Source organism: Nilaparvata lugens, chromosome 3 (assembly GCF_014356525.2).
Source record: "Nilaparvata lugens isolate BPH chromosome 3, ASM1435652v1, whole genome shotgun sequence".
In the NCBI taxonomy this organism is placed as follows: domain Eukaryota; kingdom Metazoa; phylum Arthropoda; class Insecta; order Hemiptera; family Delphacidae; genus Nilaparvata; species Nilaparvata lugens.
In genome coordinates, this window is record NC_052506.1 from 69319163 (window position 1) to 69334603 (window position 15441).

At 33.4% G+C, this 15441-nt stretch overlaps 1 protein-coding gene across 2 annotated transcripts in view; it reads left to right on the plus strand.

Moving 5' to 3' along the window:
- The first annotated feature begins 8295 nt into the window (after positions 1–8295).
- Positions 8296–15441, plus strand: part of LOC111055568 — a 125942-nt gene continuing 118796 nt past the window's right edge. The window contains exon 1 of one of the 2 annotated variants that reach the window (XM_039424424.1): positions 8296–8539. In XM_039424424.1, coding sequence (XP_039280358.1) covers positions 8426–8539 — 114 coding nt within the window. In that variant the 5' untranslated portion in view covers positions 8296–8425. The remainder of the gene's footprint in view (positions 8540–15441) is intronic. The other variant, XM_039424425.1, reaches the window with a different exon arrangement.

Consider the following 15441-nt stretch of genomic DNA (forward strand, 5'->3'; position numbering starts at 1 on the left):
CCCAAATGTTTACTGAAAACTGATGTTGTGGAAGATTAGGATTGATGGCATGAGGATTCTCAGCTGCCCAAATATGTTGGCTGTGGACGTTAACGATAGCTGTTCTTGTAGAGTGTGCCTCGTCGGTAAATAAAACGGTTGTTAAAAAGTTTGGGTAAACGAGTTTTACTAAAAACCATCGGCAAATACCAGCACAGGGAATACAGTCTCGTGGCAATAGAGTATGAACTTTCTGGAGGTGGTATGGATGTAATTGTTGCTATTTTAGTATCCTTCAAATAATGGATTGATTCACATTAAACTGCACTGACAATTCTCTCGTGCTCTTCTTTGGTTGTTCATAAATTTCATTAAGAACTTGTTCTTCTAACTCAACAGTCATAGTAGATCGGGGTCTGCCTGCATAAATGAGCTCTTTGGATATCAAAGGATCTGTTTCAGACAGACGTTGATGAATAGTGGCAAAAAACCTTGAACTTGGACATACTCGGTTAGGAAAGTTCTCTTGATACAAACGTTTTGCTTCAGTACTATTACAGTTGTGTCCCATTCCATACATTTAATGCATGTCAGCTAATTCGGAGTATGAATAATGTCTAAGACTACATGACATTTTTCAAAAGTTAACACTTAACACAAAAGCAAAGTGGAATGGTTACTAATAACTGGTTAATAGATTAAACAAAAAACACAGCGCGGTTAAAGTAGGCCTAACTTACAGTTTGTTTTTTCTGTTGAACAGTGAGCTAAAATATTTCTGGAAATAATTTTCAGCTGATAATTTCTCTTAAATATTTTCTTATTTGAAACATAATAAATCAGCTGTTTTGGAACAGCTGTTATTAAAATCCATGTTTTATTTGCAATCAGCTGCAACCTATGAGTTATTAGTTCTCTCCTCGTAAAACAGCAAATTTTTGTGGTGTAATGTACTACATTAGAATAAAAATTTTATTCAACTTTTATTTGAATTTAGTTTACACAGCTTTCATAATTCTTTTCAGAATTAAATTCTCTACAATTTTATTGCGAAAAATTATTTGTTTACTGGTCATTAAAGAAAGTTATTGGGCATCAAACGTAAAAGTCTATGTTTTTCTTCTTGGATTTTTTGCATATTTCAATTTTTTTCTCAAAAACTACTCACACTACAGCTTCCAGACTAGTTTTATTCAATTTTTCAGATATTTTTCCATATGAATCCAGCATAAGTTTTTCAAAAACTAGTCCCCAAACAATTCAGCATCTGTATATTTCACCAGAGGAACTGAATTCCGGACTAAATCTTCCACCCTGTATAGCTCGCTAAAGAAGCGTTTATGGATATATGTTTATATGAACTTTTTTTCTTATTTTTACCTCTACTATCACGTATTGAAATATTTTACCATAATTATGAATCACCCTGTATAGATAATATATATTATTTGAACACTTTTATTTGAATAAAGCTCTCTCAAATACTGAATTTATGCATCTCAAAGACCAAATTATCATTTTTCTCCTAGATATTCTACAATAATATAGATGTTCATAATGTCATAGACTTTATCCTAATAACATAGATTTTAGTCAGTCCAGAAGACTGTGTAGTGATGCGTGGTTGTCTCAAATAGAAGTGCGAACAGAACGAGTGGGTGCGGTGTAGATTTCGGTTTTGATCATCTGATAAAAACATATTCCAATATGTCATCATGCTGAATGGAAATCGAGATGAAACCACAGAGTTCACTTTCATTCTTTACAATGTTTGTGTTACATGGAGGTTGATCGCCAGCGCGACCCAAACCTCGACCTGACCGTTCTGTTTGTAACCCTAAACTTAGTAACAATAATGAATCATTAACATTTTTCAACATTTCCTTAATCATTTTCAGTTTGTCAAGTTTACAATTCGTCATATTTCCAGCTTGTTATTTTTTTATTGCATCCCAAACATCCGAATAATCAGACTGAGGATAAGTCAAAAAAGAGCAACCTAGGGGAGGTTCTCAACACATATCATAATCACATTGATAAAATACTGTAATTATACAATAGTCACTTGTATACATTGTGCTTTGTATTGTGAATTGAAATTGAATAACGAATAAAGAATTGAATAAAGTAACATGAAATTTATTAATATATATTGTTGGGTTTTATAATCTTGAAATCCCAATTTAGAAATATCCACTACTACTTTGGCCTATTTTTATTGAATAAATTTAAATTAGTTCCATATTTTTATATTTTAAAAGGTTTATTGTATTTCGTAATTGCTCCAAATAACTCAATCAATTAATAGGTCTAAGTTACACATGTGGTGGTGATGGAATATGCAGGAAAATTTGGCAATATATATATATATAATATATATATATATATATATATATATATAATATATATATATATATATATATTATTGATAAACTCACCGATTTAATAATAGTCCTCATGAAAACGGTCGACACGATACGACAACGACATATGTGTTACTAGCAGGTACCCATGCTTCGCAAGGGTCTATTTTAAAACTTGGCGTAATGAAATCCAGAAGAATTGAAAATAGGCCTATAAGAATCCTCGGTTGATTAAGAATTTAAAAGCAGCATTTCAAGTAAATCAGTCCAGTAGTTCAGACGTGATGATGCGTCAAACATAATTCCCCTATCCTCTACACGTGTGTATACGTGTTTAAGCCAGTCCTTTCCACTATTATAGAATAGAAGATGATAGATAGATGGATATATCATCCATTTATCTATTATCTTCTATACTATAACAAAGGAAATGAATGAGAATAAATTTTGAAAGGTTTGAGATATCAATGTGTGGTTTTCACCATATCTTTTCTCTGGAAATCCTGTATAGGAATCATGTATCATATGACCACCTTTCAATTAAAACATAATTGAATGCGTCAAACATAATTTTCCTCTACTACTTTACACCTGTATACGTGTATAATCCAGTTCTTTAATTTATAATAAAAAATTTTAATTCCGACCATATGATTTGGTGATTTTTTTATGAAATCGTATGTACTATTAATGAAGTTTGAACATTAATTCTGAAAAATCTAGAAGGAAAAATGAAATTTGGGCTTCCAGGTGCACGAGATTGATATTTTTAGAATCTATGTTCAAAATAAGGAGATCTAAATCATTCCCGTTTTTCCGGTATGCAATCCACAAGTTGACATGTTTTGATGCGAACAAATGAACAAACAAACACACGAACAAACACAACCCTACTCTCTCTTATTATATAGATCTCTCCTTCACATATGAAGCACGTTCAGTTCTCAGCACATCATCATACGGCACGATCCGACACATACCCGACCAACGATAAGATTTTCTTCACTGCACTTCCGAGATGTGACGTCACACTCAATTGCCAAATTAAGGAAGGACACAGGATAGGTGGTGAATGGAATTTGATATTTTATTTTATTTCGAATTACTTCAACTTTTTAATAATTTGGAAAATATTATCATCTGTAGAATATTTTGGTTTTGGCCGATCAATCTATCAGCTGTATGGAAGGAGCGCTCTCTGTTATCGGAAATAGGAGATAATGAACTCAGAGATTGGCGCCTACTTTCAAAATTCTTTTGATTTGGGCTGTTTCTATTTTTATTGGAAAATATGCCGTGACAATATATATATATATAAACGCAGTTGGTCAAGAGTACCTATGTACAAGGACCTGGGAAGAATCAAAGACAAGGAACAATAATATATCACTACTGCAGAAACTCATCCACAGAATAGTATGGCCTTTCAAGCAACAGCCTCTTTAACCCTCCTCTGAATCTTCGTAATGTCTGCCATGTCTCTAATATCCTGAGATAATCTATTATATATTTTTGGGCCCATATATTGCAGAGATTTTTCAAACATGGCAGTTCTATGAGCAGCCACTGATAGGGAGGCTGTGTGCCTTGTATTGTAACTGTGGATTTCATTATTGCGGGTGAAGTTTGGTAGGTTTTTGTGAACGTATGAACAAATCTCCAAGATATACAGTGACGGCAGTGTGAGTATCCTGCTACTAAGGAATAGTTCTCGACAGGGATATCGGGGGGGCTCACCAAAAATAACTCTCAATGCTGTTTTCTGAGATCTAAATACTTGGATGAAGAATTTTGATCTTCCCCAAAGGGTTATGCCATACTTGAGGAAAGGAAAAAGATAACTGTAATATACCACCATTAGGGCTTTGAAGCTCAATGTGTTTTTGAGCACACGCAGAGAGAAAATAGCCGAGTTAACCCTGTAGCATATTTTTTGAGTTAACCCTGTAGCATATTTTTTGAGTGTGTACTGACCAGTCCAATCTACTATCTAGTGTTACTCCTAGAAGATCAACAGCAACGCTCTGCTGGGGTACACTCAAATCGGCCAACTCATTAAAGTTTCTGGCTGCAAAATGGGGGGGGGGGTTGGAAGGTAATGAACTTAGTCTCACTTGAATTCATAGACAGACCATTTGCAGCAAACCATCTCTTGATATTCAGTAGCTCTTCCTGTGTTTGGATGACTACAGCTCTCAAACTTGAATTAGTGATAATAGAAGATTTGTCATCGGCATACTGAATAAGTGGCTTAGTAGAGCAAGATGACAGGTCATTGACGTATAAAATAAATAATGTGGGACCAAGAATGGAGCCCTATGGTACACCAGCATTGATTACAGCCCATTTTGATTGATAATTTTTATTGTCATGGTTTATTAGGGTGGCCTGCATCCTCTCTTTCAAAAACGAATTGAACCACCACAGCTTCCATCCCCGATTGCCATATTTTCTCAACTTTTCAACAAGAATAATATATCATGATTTACGCAATCGAATGCTTTTGACAGATCGCATAGCACTCCACATACCTGCTGGGAGGCGCCTAAGCTTGCCGACACAGTATTGAAAAAATTTATTAGATCAGCTTCTGTATCAAGTCCCCTTAAAAAGCCAAATTGTGTTTTGAGACTATATTATTCACTCTCACAAAATGAAGAATTTGTTCATTAGCTGCCTTCTCGAAAAGTTTGGAAAAGGCTGTGAGGATGGCAATGGGTCTCACCAGTGCATACTTCATTTTATGAGGGAAAAGGGTTCAGACAATATATCAGCAACCATCCTGAAAACCTTCACTGGAATTTCATCCCATCCAGCTGAATTTTTATTTTTAAACGATTTAATGAGCGCCTCCTCTTGCTTGGGACTAAGAAGTTTAAATCTCATCCTAGAGCTGCAGTTGCCTACCACGTTGTTTGTTGGAAGCAGATTGTGAGTACTTCCAACACGGTTTGGATCATTGATCGTCTTAGATAAAATAGTGTATTCAACAGTTTCATTTTCTATCTTCTCAAGTTTTTAATTAGACCCTGGCAGAGCACGGGTTACCTGCTAGTTATAAGAAATATTTTTTCCTCCACCTACTGTCTAAAGTACTTACTTTACTCCCTGAAACCTAATACTAAAGTGTCACTTTTTCGCTCTCAGTAGTAAAAAACAGAAAAACTCCCTAGGGAGTAAAAGTGACTCCATTTAAATAACAGGGGGAGCATCTCTATTTTGAAACTTACATTGTAATAGGTTAGAAGGTCTAAGCTCAGATGAGAAAGCATAATAGAGGTGTCTGTCATGTAGTCAACTGAATTTAATACCACAACCAGAAATTTGATCAACTCATGAAATATATGTTCGTATGATAATTATTATATTCTTAATATTAGTAGACAATAAAAATTTATACAATTTTTAAAATATTTTATTCCATTGAAAATACCAGCCAACAAATATTTTTGATCTGCAATTCAAATCTGAACTGCGTGATCTGGAGTCAGCCATTTTTGGTAGCTGCTCAGCTGATATAATTGTTACAACTTTTGCCGATAGATAGCGCAATCGGCAGTGCCAATCAGACGACCGGTTTTTAGGTTTTAGATTTAGGTTATGTTGTTAGGAATCATTGTCACCAATACGTAAGTTATTAGAATGATTTTATTTGCAGTTTCTATAAAAAAATTTAGATGGAGGAAAAATGTTGTGTACATCACTAGCGAAAAATACTTTTTCTCCCTCAGGAAAATTGCTGCCCTCGGCTTTGCCTCGGGCTTCAAACTTTTTCCCACAGGGAGAAAAAGTCGTACTTTTCACTCTAGATATACAAATAACTATTTTTTGTATGATTATAAGTTAAACGTTGTAAACACATTTTTTGGTGTAGAATATTTTTGATATGGTATGAAAATTAAGTGTTCATTTTTTTCAAGTTAGCCTATAGATTTATTGACCGAGTGAAGTGAGGTCTAAGATTTGAAGTCGACGGTTTTGCATTTCTCTTTATGTTTATATGTTTATATTTATGTTTTTATGTTCCGCATACAGCGAAACGCAGCAATAGATTTTCATGAAATTTAACAGATATGTCTTTATTGAATTTCGCGTCGACGTATACATAAGGTTTTTTGAAATTTTGCATTTTAAGGATAATACAAAAGGAAAGGAGTCTCCTCCAAACGCCAATATTACAATAAACATAAGACTTTAGAATTAATCATCATAAATCAGCTGTCGAGTGGATTATTAATTGCATGCAATGACGCAATATCTCAATGTAACTTGGTAAAAAATCAGCTGTCGGACTATTAATTGCAAGCGATGAGGCATGCAATTAATAACTCGAAGTAGCATATTATTTTTCCCCCGAATTTTCTCTGCTTTCAACCCGGTAAGCTTTTGATGATAGTAGTAGCATAGTTGTTTACAATAAATTATTGTCGAAACAACAACCCAAACAGCCATCAGTTGTTTACACACCGATATGCCATCAACACTGCCGTTAGGTAATGATTTGGAGATTATTCAAAATAAGTTATTGAGGTATCTTTATTTCAAAAAGTATAATACATTTTTCCAATAGCCTTTTTCCACTGAAACTTCGAGGTCTACATCTAAAGTCCAAAAATTAAAAAGAAGAAAATCCATTAGAGCATTATTAATGTTATTATATGAAATTCTAAATAATAATATTTTCATGCCAGATTTCAAAATTTGTAAAATTTCCATGTTCCATGAAATAGTCCAAGACTTAATATGCTATTTACCGTTTGTCAGAACCGCTCACCATTTCAATTCGTACCTAAATAGAACAATAGACTAAACTCATTCCTTGACCCCCCCACCATTCTATGACCACTACAATACATTCAAAAATTTTGAGAAAAATTATGCTGCTCAATTGACGATTAAATTATTATTTTTGAGCTCTACTAACTCTTTATTTTTTCAATTGTTTCTTCTTTCTTTGTATATACATATTTTTCATACCCCTTTTTTATACCCATTCACTAACTTTCCTGAATCTAACTCAAATTAATATCCTTCTCTTCTAATCTTATTAGTTATACTGAATCGTTGTGAATATCTAATAAGTGCGATATCATTTTCTTTTGTTTTCCTTTTTAATTGTATAGTTATATATAACTTTACACCGACACCGACACCTCAGGACATGACATAATTAATTATTCACTCTGATTGACTGTATTAGAGGAGGCTGTGGTTTTCAACTGCGCCAGTAGACCTCGCGCCATAGTAGTTCACAGAACTGTTTATATGTTTGTATTTCACCGGATCTCGAAAACGGCTCTAACGATTCTCACGAAATTCAGAACATAGTAGGTTTATAATATAAAGATTCGATTGCACTAGGTCTCATCCCTGGGAAAACTCGCTGAATGACATTAAAAGGATAATTATTATTCATCCTTGGAAAAACAGATGCTAATAATTATTTCGTCGTCTGTTGGTGATGGAAGTGAGTGAGCGAATTCATGTGTGTGGGACAGTATCAAAATTATGACTCAGCTGTTGAACTTTTGTAATCATCCAATCAGGTACTTGTAAAAAGCCGGTTTATTTTCAATCCTGATAAATTCCAGTAGATCCATCTTTTTAAATGGTCTTCTTCACATGAAGTTGATCAGGATTAAAATTGAACCGGCTTTTGTGCAACTGAGCCTTCGTGAGGGAAATTTTTGCATTCCTCTGGGAATTAATCTCAATTTACTGTGATTGGATAGAACATTTCTGTATGAATGTTATAAATGTTATTATAATTTCTTCTTTCGTAATAATTTTTTTATGCTTTTGTACTCCAGAGCGAAGCTCGGTCCCCGTTATTAAATTTTTAATACCCAGAAATTAAGGTGAACCTAAGCACTTGTATCAAAAACGTTCCTTTCGGTAAGCTCGCACGTTGCAGACGACGCTGAGAGGTGAAGGAGAAAGGAAGCTCCGTTGCAGGGCAGCCAAGCGCGTGCCTGTCAGCTGTCAGTGTGCGCTCCAACTTTGCGCGGCGATCAATGCGATTGGGTGAGCTGTAGTTGTCGAATGTTGATTGTTGTGTCGGTGTGCTAAAGGATATACATACAATGCTGGTTGATTCAGGAAGTGCTTCTGGTTCACCGTCGATCCTCGACTCGCCGACTCTTGCCAGGGTGGAGAGGGCCAGGCTTAGACAGGAGGCACCCGCTTCTTATTGTCAGGTAACTCACCTATTTACATTAATTAAAAATACCACTATTATTTGTAACACTCAAATATTACTGTATTATCCTAGTATTTTATTTAAAATAGATCCACTATTATTATTTTTATTTGAAAAATTATTCACATTTCTATAACGATTTTAATTAATTTAATATGATTAATTTTTATTAATTCTATAGGCCTAGTTCTAATTAATAGCTTTGTTTGAAAATGATTGTTTTTTTAATATTCGAATTTTTGAAACTTGCGAAGGTTTTAAAATACTGTATTCTTTATATCCATTAAATTTGCTTACTTATTGAGAATCAATCCCACTCAGTCCATGAAGTTTTATATTTTTTAAATTAATTCTTGACAACCCAGTTTCTCTTTTTTGACAACCCAGTTTCTATTTTTCTTAATTTTTATTATTGTATGAGATGAGTTAAGAATTGTATTTAATCATTATAGAGCTGAACAAAGCTATGTGGCGGGCGAGAACACCCCCCCCCTACCTCACCATCCAGGTCGGAGCTTCAAATGCGGAGGCCGCAGCTCACCCTATTGGGTGTTGCGAAGCGCGAGTCTAATAATTTAAGAATAGCATTTTATTGACTAGCCTATGACTTTTGTAAGAGAATGTGAGGTTCTTGTTACAAAACTAACAAAGACATGGATCATAAATAACTTGATAAAGCTTGAATGAGTACAGTTTATAAATTAAAAATTAGTTACAAGTTACAACGCAATTAAAAAGGTAGGTATTATTGACAAAAAATTGAATGATTTGAAGGTTTTTGTTGTTTATTGTAACTATTAGAGGTTACCAGAAGAGACATGAGAGATGTTGCTTATGGGTGGATGAAGGTGAACATCTTAAAAATGGAATCATTCCTCCATAAAATTTGAGAGAGGAATTGTGAATTAATCAACTAGAATTTGACAAAACTCTTGGACACCTAAGCTTTTTTAAGGTTTTTATAAATCAATTAATTGGATTTATCATGAGAGACGTGATTTATCATGTTTGACTATATGAATTAGAGTTGAATAGTTTTAATGGATGTAAATTTCTATTAGAGTTGTCAATTCACAAATGGAATGGCAACGAATCCACTGATTCTAGATGTGAATGATCTCTGATAACCTCCTGAAAATTGATGGGAAATGAACTGGAAGTTCAACGCATTGCTTTCAATCATGTGTAGTACTAGATTAACATGATTTAACCAGTGAAATTTATTGTTATCAGGACATTTTACAAAGATAAGACTTTCCAATGATTGTTCCAATCCCTCGTTATTCCATTTAAATTCAATTTGAATTGTGATATTTAAAATAATTATTTCTTTGAATTTTCTATACTGGAAATAATGGATTTTATGATGAATGAATTCTTGTCGAACATGAATGTTCTTATTAGAAAGGAATCACTCTCTAGCTTGAGTAATTATTCAATATTGTTAATGATCGTAGTTGAATAATATTCGAGAACAAGCCTTTTAATAGAATTGAATCTCATGAAAAAGGAATCTAATAGGTAAAAAAACAGTCCCATTTTTCATAAAACAGTTTGATATGTGGTTGATTTGGATACTAACTTACTGAGGTGTAAGCAATAACACTAAGGCCCCGCACCGAACACACACATCGATTTTTGTTCACACGATATTTTGCCGTCCTTATGAATTCTATCAGATTAGACGGTACTTGACAAACATCATCTGTTTGAAATAATCTGTTCAATCTAATAGAACCTATAAGGACGGCAAAATACCGTACGAGCAAAAAACGATGTGTGTGCAGGGCTTTACACGTCGGGTCAGGTGGACAGAATTTTCAACTTTTTATAAGAATATTTCTTTGTTAAAAATCACATAATTCATTCCACTTATTAAAATACGACTAAAAAACGATTAACCATTGTGCTAGGTATGAAACTAGAAAATTCTTGTGGTTTATAATCCTAAAGTTTCACAGATTGAAATTTGTACCAGTTACTAGCAGTAAAAACAATAATTATTGAATAACACCAAATCTTATGTTCCGTTTCCTAAAAATCTGAAGTGGGAAGAGTTCTTTGATACATTGGCCCATTCACATCGACCTTGATTTTATTGAAAGTCTATTATACTGAATAAATATCGTAATAGAAAATATTAAATAAAAAATAAATTTAAATAAATAAAAATAAAAAGAGGGAATATTGTATGAATGGCTGTTTCCATGCTAGAGTGTTTCACTTTCAACTGTCAGTGTTCTTTATGAATAAGATCGATACTTCCCGTTCAACCTATGCTGACAGTAGAAATCTTCGACAGAGATGCTGAAAACCCCCGTCTTGTCAACATGCAATTCTCTCATATAAATAAGAATAGTATTATACTGTAGTATAAATAATAATGATATGTAGACCAACACTACTTCACAAAAAGTTGAGTAATAAGTTATAATAATTTCATAAACATTTATCTTCACTTGTTATAAAATTGTCACTAAAACTCTCCATTAAGCTTGAGAATTGCGAGAGAAAGAACTTTCTCCTCAACTTATTGAAATTTTACTTGCAAAAGAATAATTATGTTTACTGGCCGAAAATTAAGAAACAGACGGTGAATAGGCGTTGAACCGGCCAAAAGAAAGCGTGAATGTTTCGAATTATTGCGGTGAATGATTCAAAAGTCATTCCGTTTTACACACTGTAAGCTTTAAAACAAAATAGCTATTAAATATCCGAAAAAACAATTTCTATTCATACCCTATGACAAAACTTGTGTTATTAGGCAACGTTATTATAAGAAAGTGTTTCATACACTTTTAGGGAAAGTATCCCTGTTCTTTCTGTATATGTTATTTCAATCCATGCCAATGCATAGTAATATCACAATGAAGAATCTTCACCGATCAATACAAATTAGAAATGCCTTACATAGAATTTTGTTCAAGCTACTTTGGATTCGAATAGGAAACATCAAAACACGGATTCAATTTGGTGCATGTACAGGTAATGTTTCATGAAACTGTATGGTACCGGGTTGTCTCACTAAGCTTATGAATCAAATTTGTTTTTAGTCTCATCACATACGAAATAAACACTAAATATTTCACAAAATCAAATACATATTTAAAAATAATCACATCGAAATATATCAATTATACACACTGAAAACATAAGTTTGGTGACAATAAAGCAAAAAGACTGCGACCAATTTAGCTGTTTATTGTGAACATTGCTGAATATTGTTGTTGGAGACAATAAAAACCGAGTTATTTGTAGCATAGGTAGTCTAAGTGATTATGCCCACCCACATTTATTGTTATCCAGTTAAGGCTACGCCTAGCGCGCCTCGCTTCGCTCTAGAAAGCGGCTAGCGTAAATAATAAGTACGCGCGCGTGTACTTGCATGACGATAAAATATGAAGCATTTAAGTTACTCCTCATATAGGCCTTCTCGTGTTCTACACGTCGAACCGTTATATTGCTGGTGCAAAACGTTATAAAATTGCATGGTGTTGGGTTTATGCTAGCAGCTAATCCTAGTATTATAAGCTTTTTGGAGGTAAAAACATTGAAATAGGTCACTTTTTGTCATTATCTGTAATGAGGTGTAGTTATCACTCAGTTCTATTACTTTTCAATTACGACTGTTCAGAATGCAAACTTTTTTAAAGGGGAACATGATTCAGGATATAAGTAGAATCTATTAGAATAATATTTCATTGAAAAATCTTATATCATACAGAAAATTAAAGAATGTAGTTAGTAACAATAACTTCTGAAGTAAGGAAGGTGGAGAGAATTCAGAGCATAGGATCCTGGATCCATATATTTTATAATGGCTTATAAAATATATGAATAAAAAATATGGTGATACTATTACTAAAAATATTCAAATTCTAATACTTTAAAAAAACCATGACAATGAGAAGTTTAACCTTATGAGACCCGTGAAAAAAATTGATATTTCCATATTTGTTTGAATCCATTACTGATGTAAAACTTAATAATAGTATGTTTCAATTGAAAGTTATTTTTTCAAATATTAATAACAATATTCTCCGGTAGTTTTGAGTAGATAATAGCAATCAAACAATGTTTTTCCGAACTTCAACCTTGAAAGCGTTCATGGTCTCTTCTATTGATAAAAAATTTAGCATGACGGTAGCCTATAATCTGAAACCCATGAGATGCTAGATGAACCATGTTGAAATGAATTTTTCATTATTTTATCGCCGGTTCATGAAGGTCAATGAAGCTTTTGAACTAAGATTTGAAAAATTATTACTAGTGGTTAATTAAATTTCAATTGTAGTTCTGTCCATATTTTAAAACTATTTTCATTTCAAGGACTAAATAAACAATCCAGATTCATAAACTAGTGATTTAAAAAAATAAACAAATGTCTCATCATTTAAAATAAATTTATAATGTGTCATGTCTTTTAGGAGAACAATCTGTTTTTAATGGTGAAAAGACTATTAAAAATTATTACTAGTGGTTAATTAAATTTCATATTCTGTCCATATTTCATAACTAATTTCATTTCAAGGACTGAATCCTTTCCTAAGTCATTCCTAAGTCTTTTAGGAGAACAATCTATTTTTAATAGTGGAAAGACTATTAAAATGATCGAATGAAAAAAAAACACTTGTCATAAGGAGGTGGTTTCCGTGATCGTCAGATTGGTATGGTATGTTCCTAGAAAATAAACTCACAATACAAAAAGCATTTATCTATGATAAATTGATTTAATTAAATTAAATGATAAATATGATATGAGGAAGAGTAGGCTATTAACAAAGGAATCGATTCGATAACAGCAAATGGATTCTAGAATTTCCACTAAATTTTACTAAAGCAATTCGATTACTATTTATTAATAAATTATTACTTTTATTGAAAAATACTTTACACTTCGTTCATGCAACAAATTTAAAAACTTTCAATAGACAAATTTCACTTTCAATCTTTTTGGAGAACTAACTCTTTCTAAAACCAACATCCAGGTAATAGCAATCACGTCTCGAACAGTTTCTCAATCACGTAGGCTACACGCTTGCAACAAGTCGCGAAATAATGGCACCTGTGAACTCCACGATTTGATACATCGGCCACGGATCAACAGTAATCCATCACTTGTGTGAAAACTACGCTGTCATTGACCACAACAACTGATTGAAATTATAGTAACATTCGATTGTTGTTTGTACAGAAGTCATGGCGGACCAAGTGGGCAGAGTAGATTGTAAGCTAGCACAGTATATTGTATATTCCATTCAGCAGGATTAGGCAATGGCAATATTGTAGGTAATACCTTCACCCGGGCACCAATTTGTATGCAAATGTTACTTGAATTCACACATTGACAATTGCAATGGTTTGGTGAGTGCTGACTGCTGAATTTCGGTACATTATTCCCGCTGAGCCCAGTATTATTGCTTGACCTCATTCCCTACTCAAAAGTCGATTAGAATGAATTGGAAAGTCAATTAGAATGAATAAATTCAATGGAACACAGGCAATGGAAAAATGTTTCTTATTAATCATTATAAAATGATATAAGTAAGGTAAAAGTAGATTTTATTTACTACTGCTAGAGAAAAGTAAAGTTACAAAGAGACTACTACCAGAGAATACATAGGATATAGGATAGATTAATAGAGGAACATTGGATACTACTAGATATATATTGCATTGATTATACAATATATAATATATTATACATATCTATAGAATGTTTATTCTATGTTACAACCTAAATTCATTCATACAAAAAATAGTCTATTGGTTGAACGAAAAGTGGAGAGTCAGCTCTCAATGATTCTACTTTATACTAAGAACATTCGGTTTGAATTGAGAGCTTGATCCAGCTCTACTCCAAAATTAGCATGACATCTATTATTAAGTATATCATATTTTGAAAATACAATTATCCCAATTCTTTTAAAATTATTTTCGCGGATTTCCTACGTAGTATAAATGATGTACTGCATAAAAAGTATAAAGTCGTCGTTCGTTATTATTCGAAAGTAATGACAACAATCTAGAAGATCATAGTACTACATGTTGAATATGTGTAAAATTTAAACAATTACAACTCAAAAACCTAGTGTTTCATTTAGAAAGTTGAGTGAAACAATTTGGCTTTTATCCAAGTTCTGTATTCACAACGAAGCGACTGGCAGAGATTAGAAGAGAGTGGAGGGCTGCTGCCATATAGAAGGACCTGCTTACGAGCAGAAAACTACTGTGGAGCGTGATTTGAAGGCTTCACATATGTAGAGAGATTTGCCAAAATCATGTAGTGCTGTATCCAAATGCCTCACGTTGGGCCGGCAAATCATGTGGTGCGTTTTTTAACGGCTTCACACATGTAGGGTGAATCTTGTACTGAGTCAATGGTGTAGCGGCTATAAATTTTGTAATTGCGTGTGTGGACGCTGAGTGTACACCAGACTGATTGATTCACTACAAGATTCAATACAATTGTCGGAATCGCGGGAGGCCTAAACGCTCGCTCACCCTTGATTCTTCTAATGACAAATTGTATAGTGATGAAATTTTTATAAGTAGTGTAGCGATCGCTAAACACTGAATACGGATACCTTAAAATTATTACCTGTGAAGAATGAGCATACAAAATCATACAGGTCGAGCAAAAATCCCGATGTAGATAATTTACGGGACTGCGTCTCTAATAAGTTCTGAAGGATTAAAATACGGTATTTGAACCAAATATCGTTCAGAATATATTTCGAGAACAGAGTCTTGTCGGGTTTTAAGCTCTATTGTAGGAATTTATATGATCTATGGCTGCCACTGCTGTACAATTGATGCATTCGCTCCTAAGTCGAGGTAGGTAACAGATAAAAGCTGATATATGAGCAGGTAAGGACAAAGAATAAATATCTCGATCTG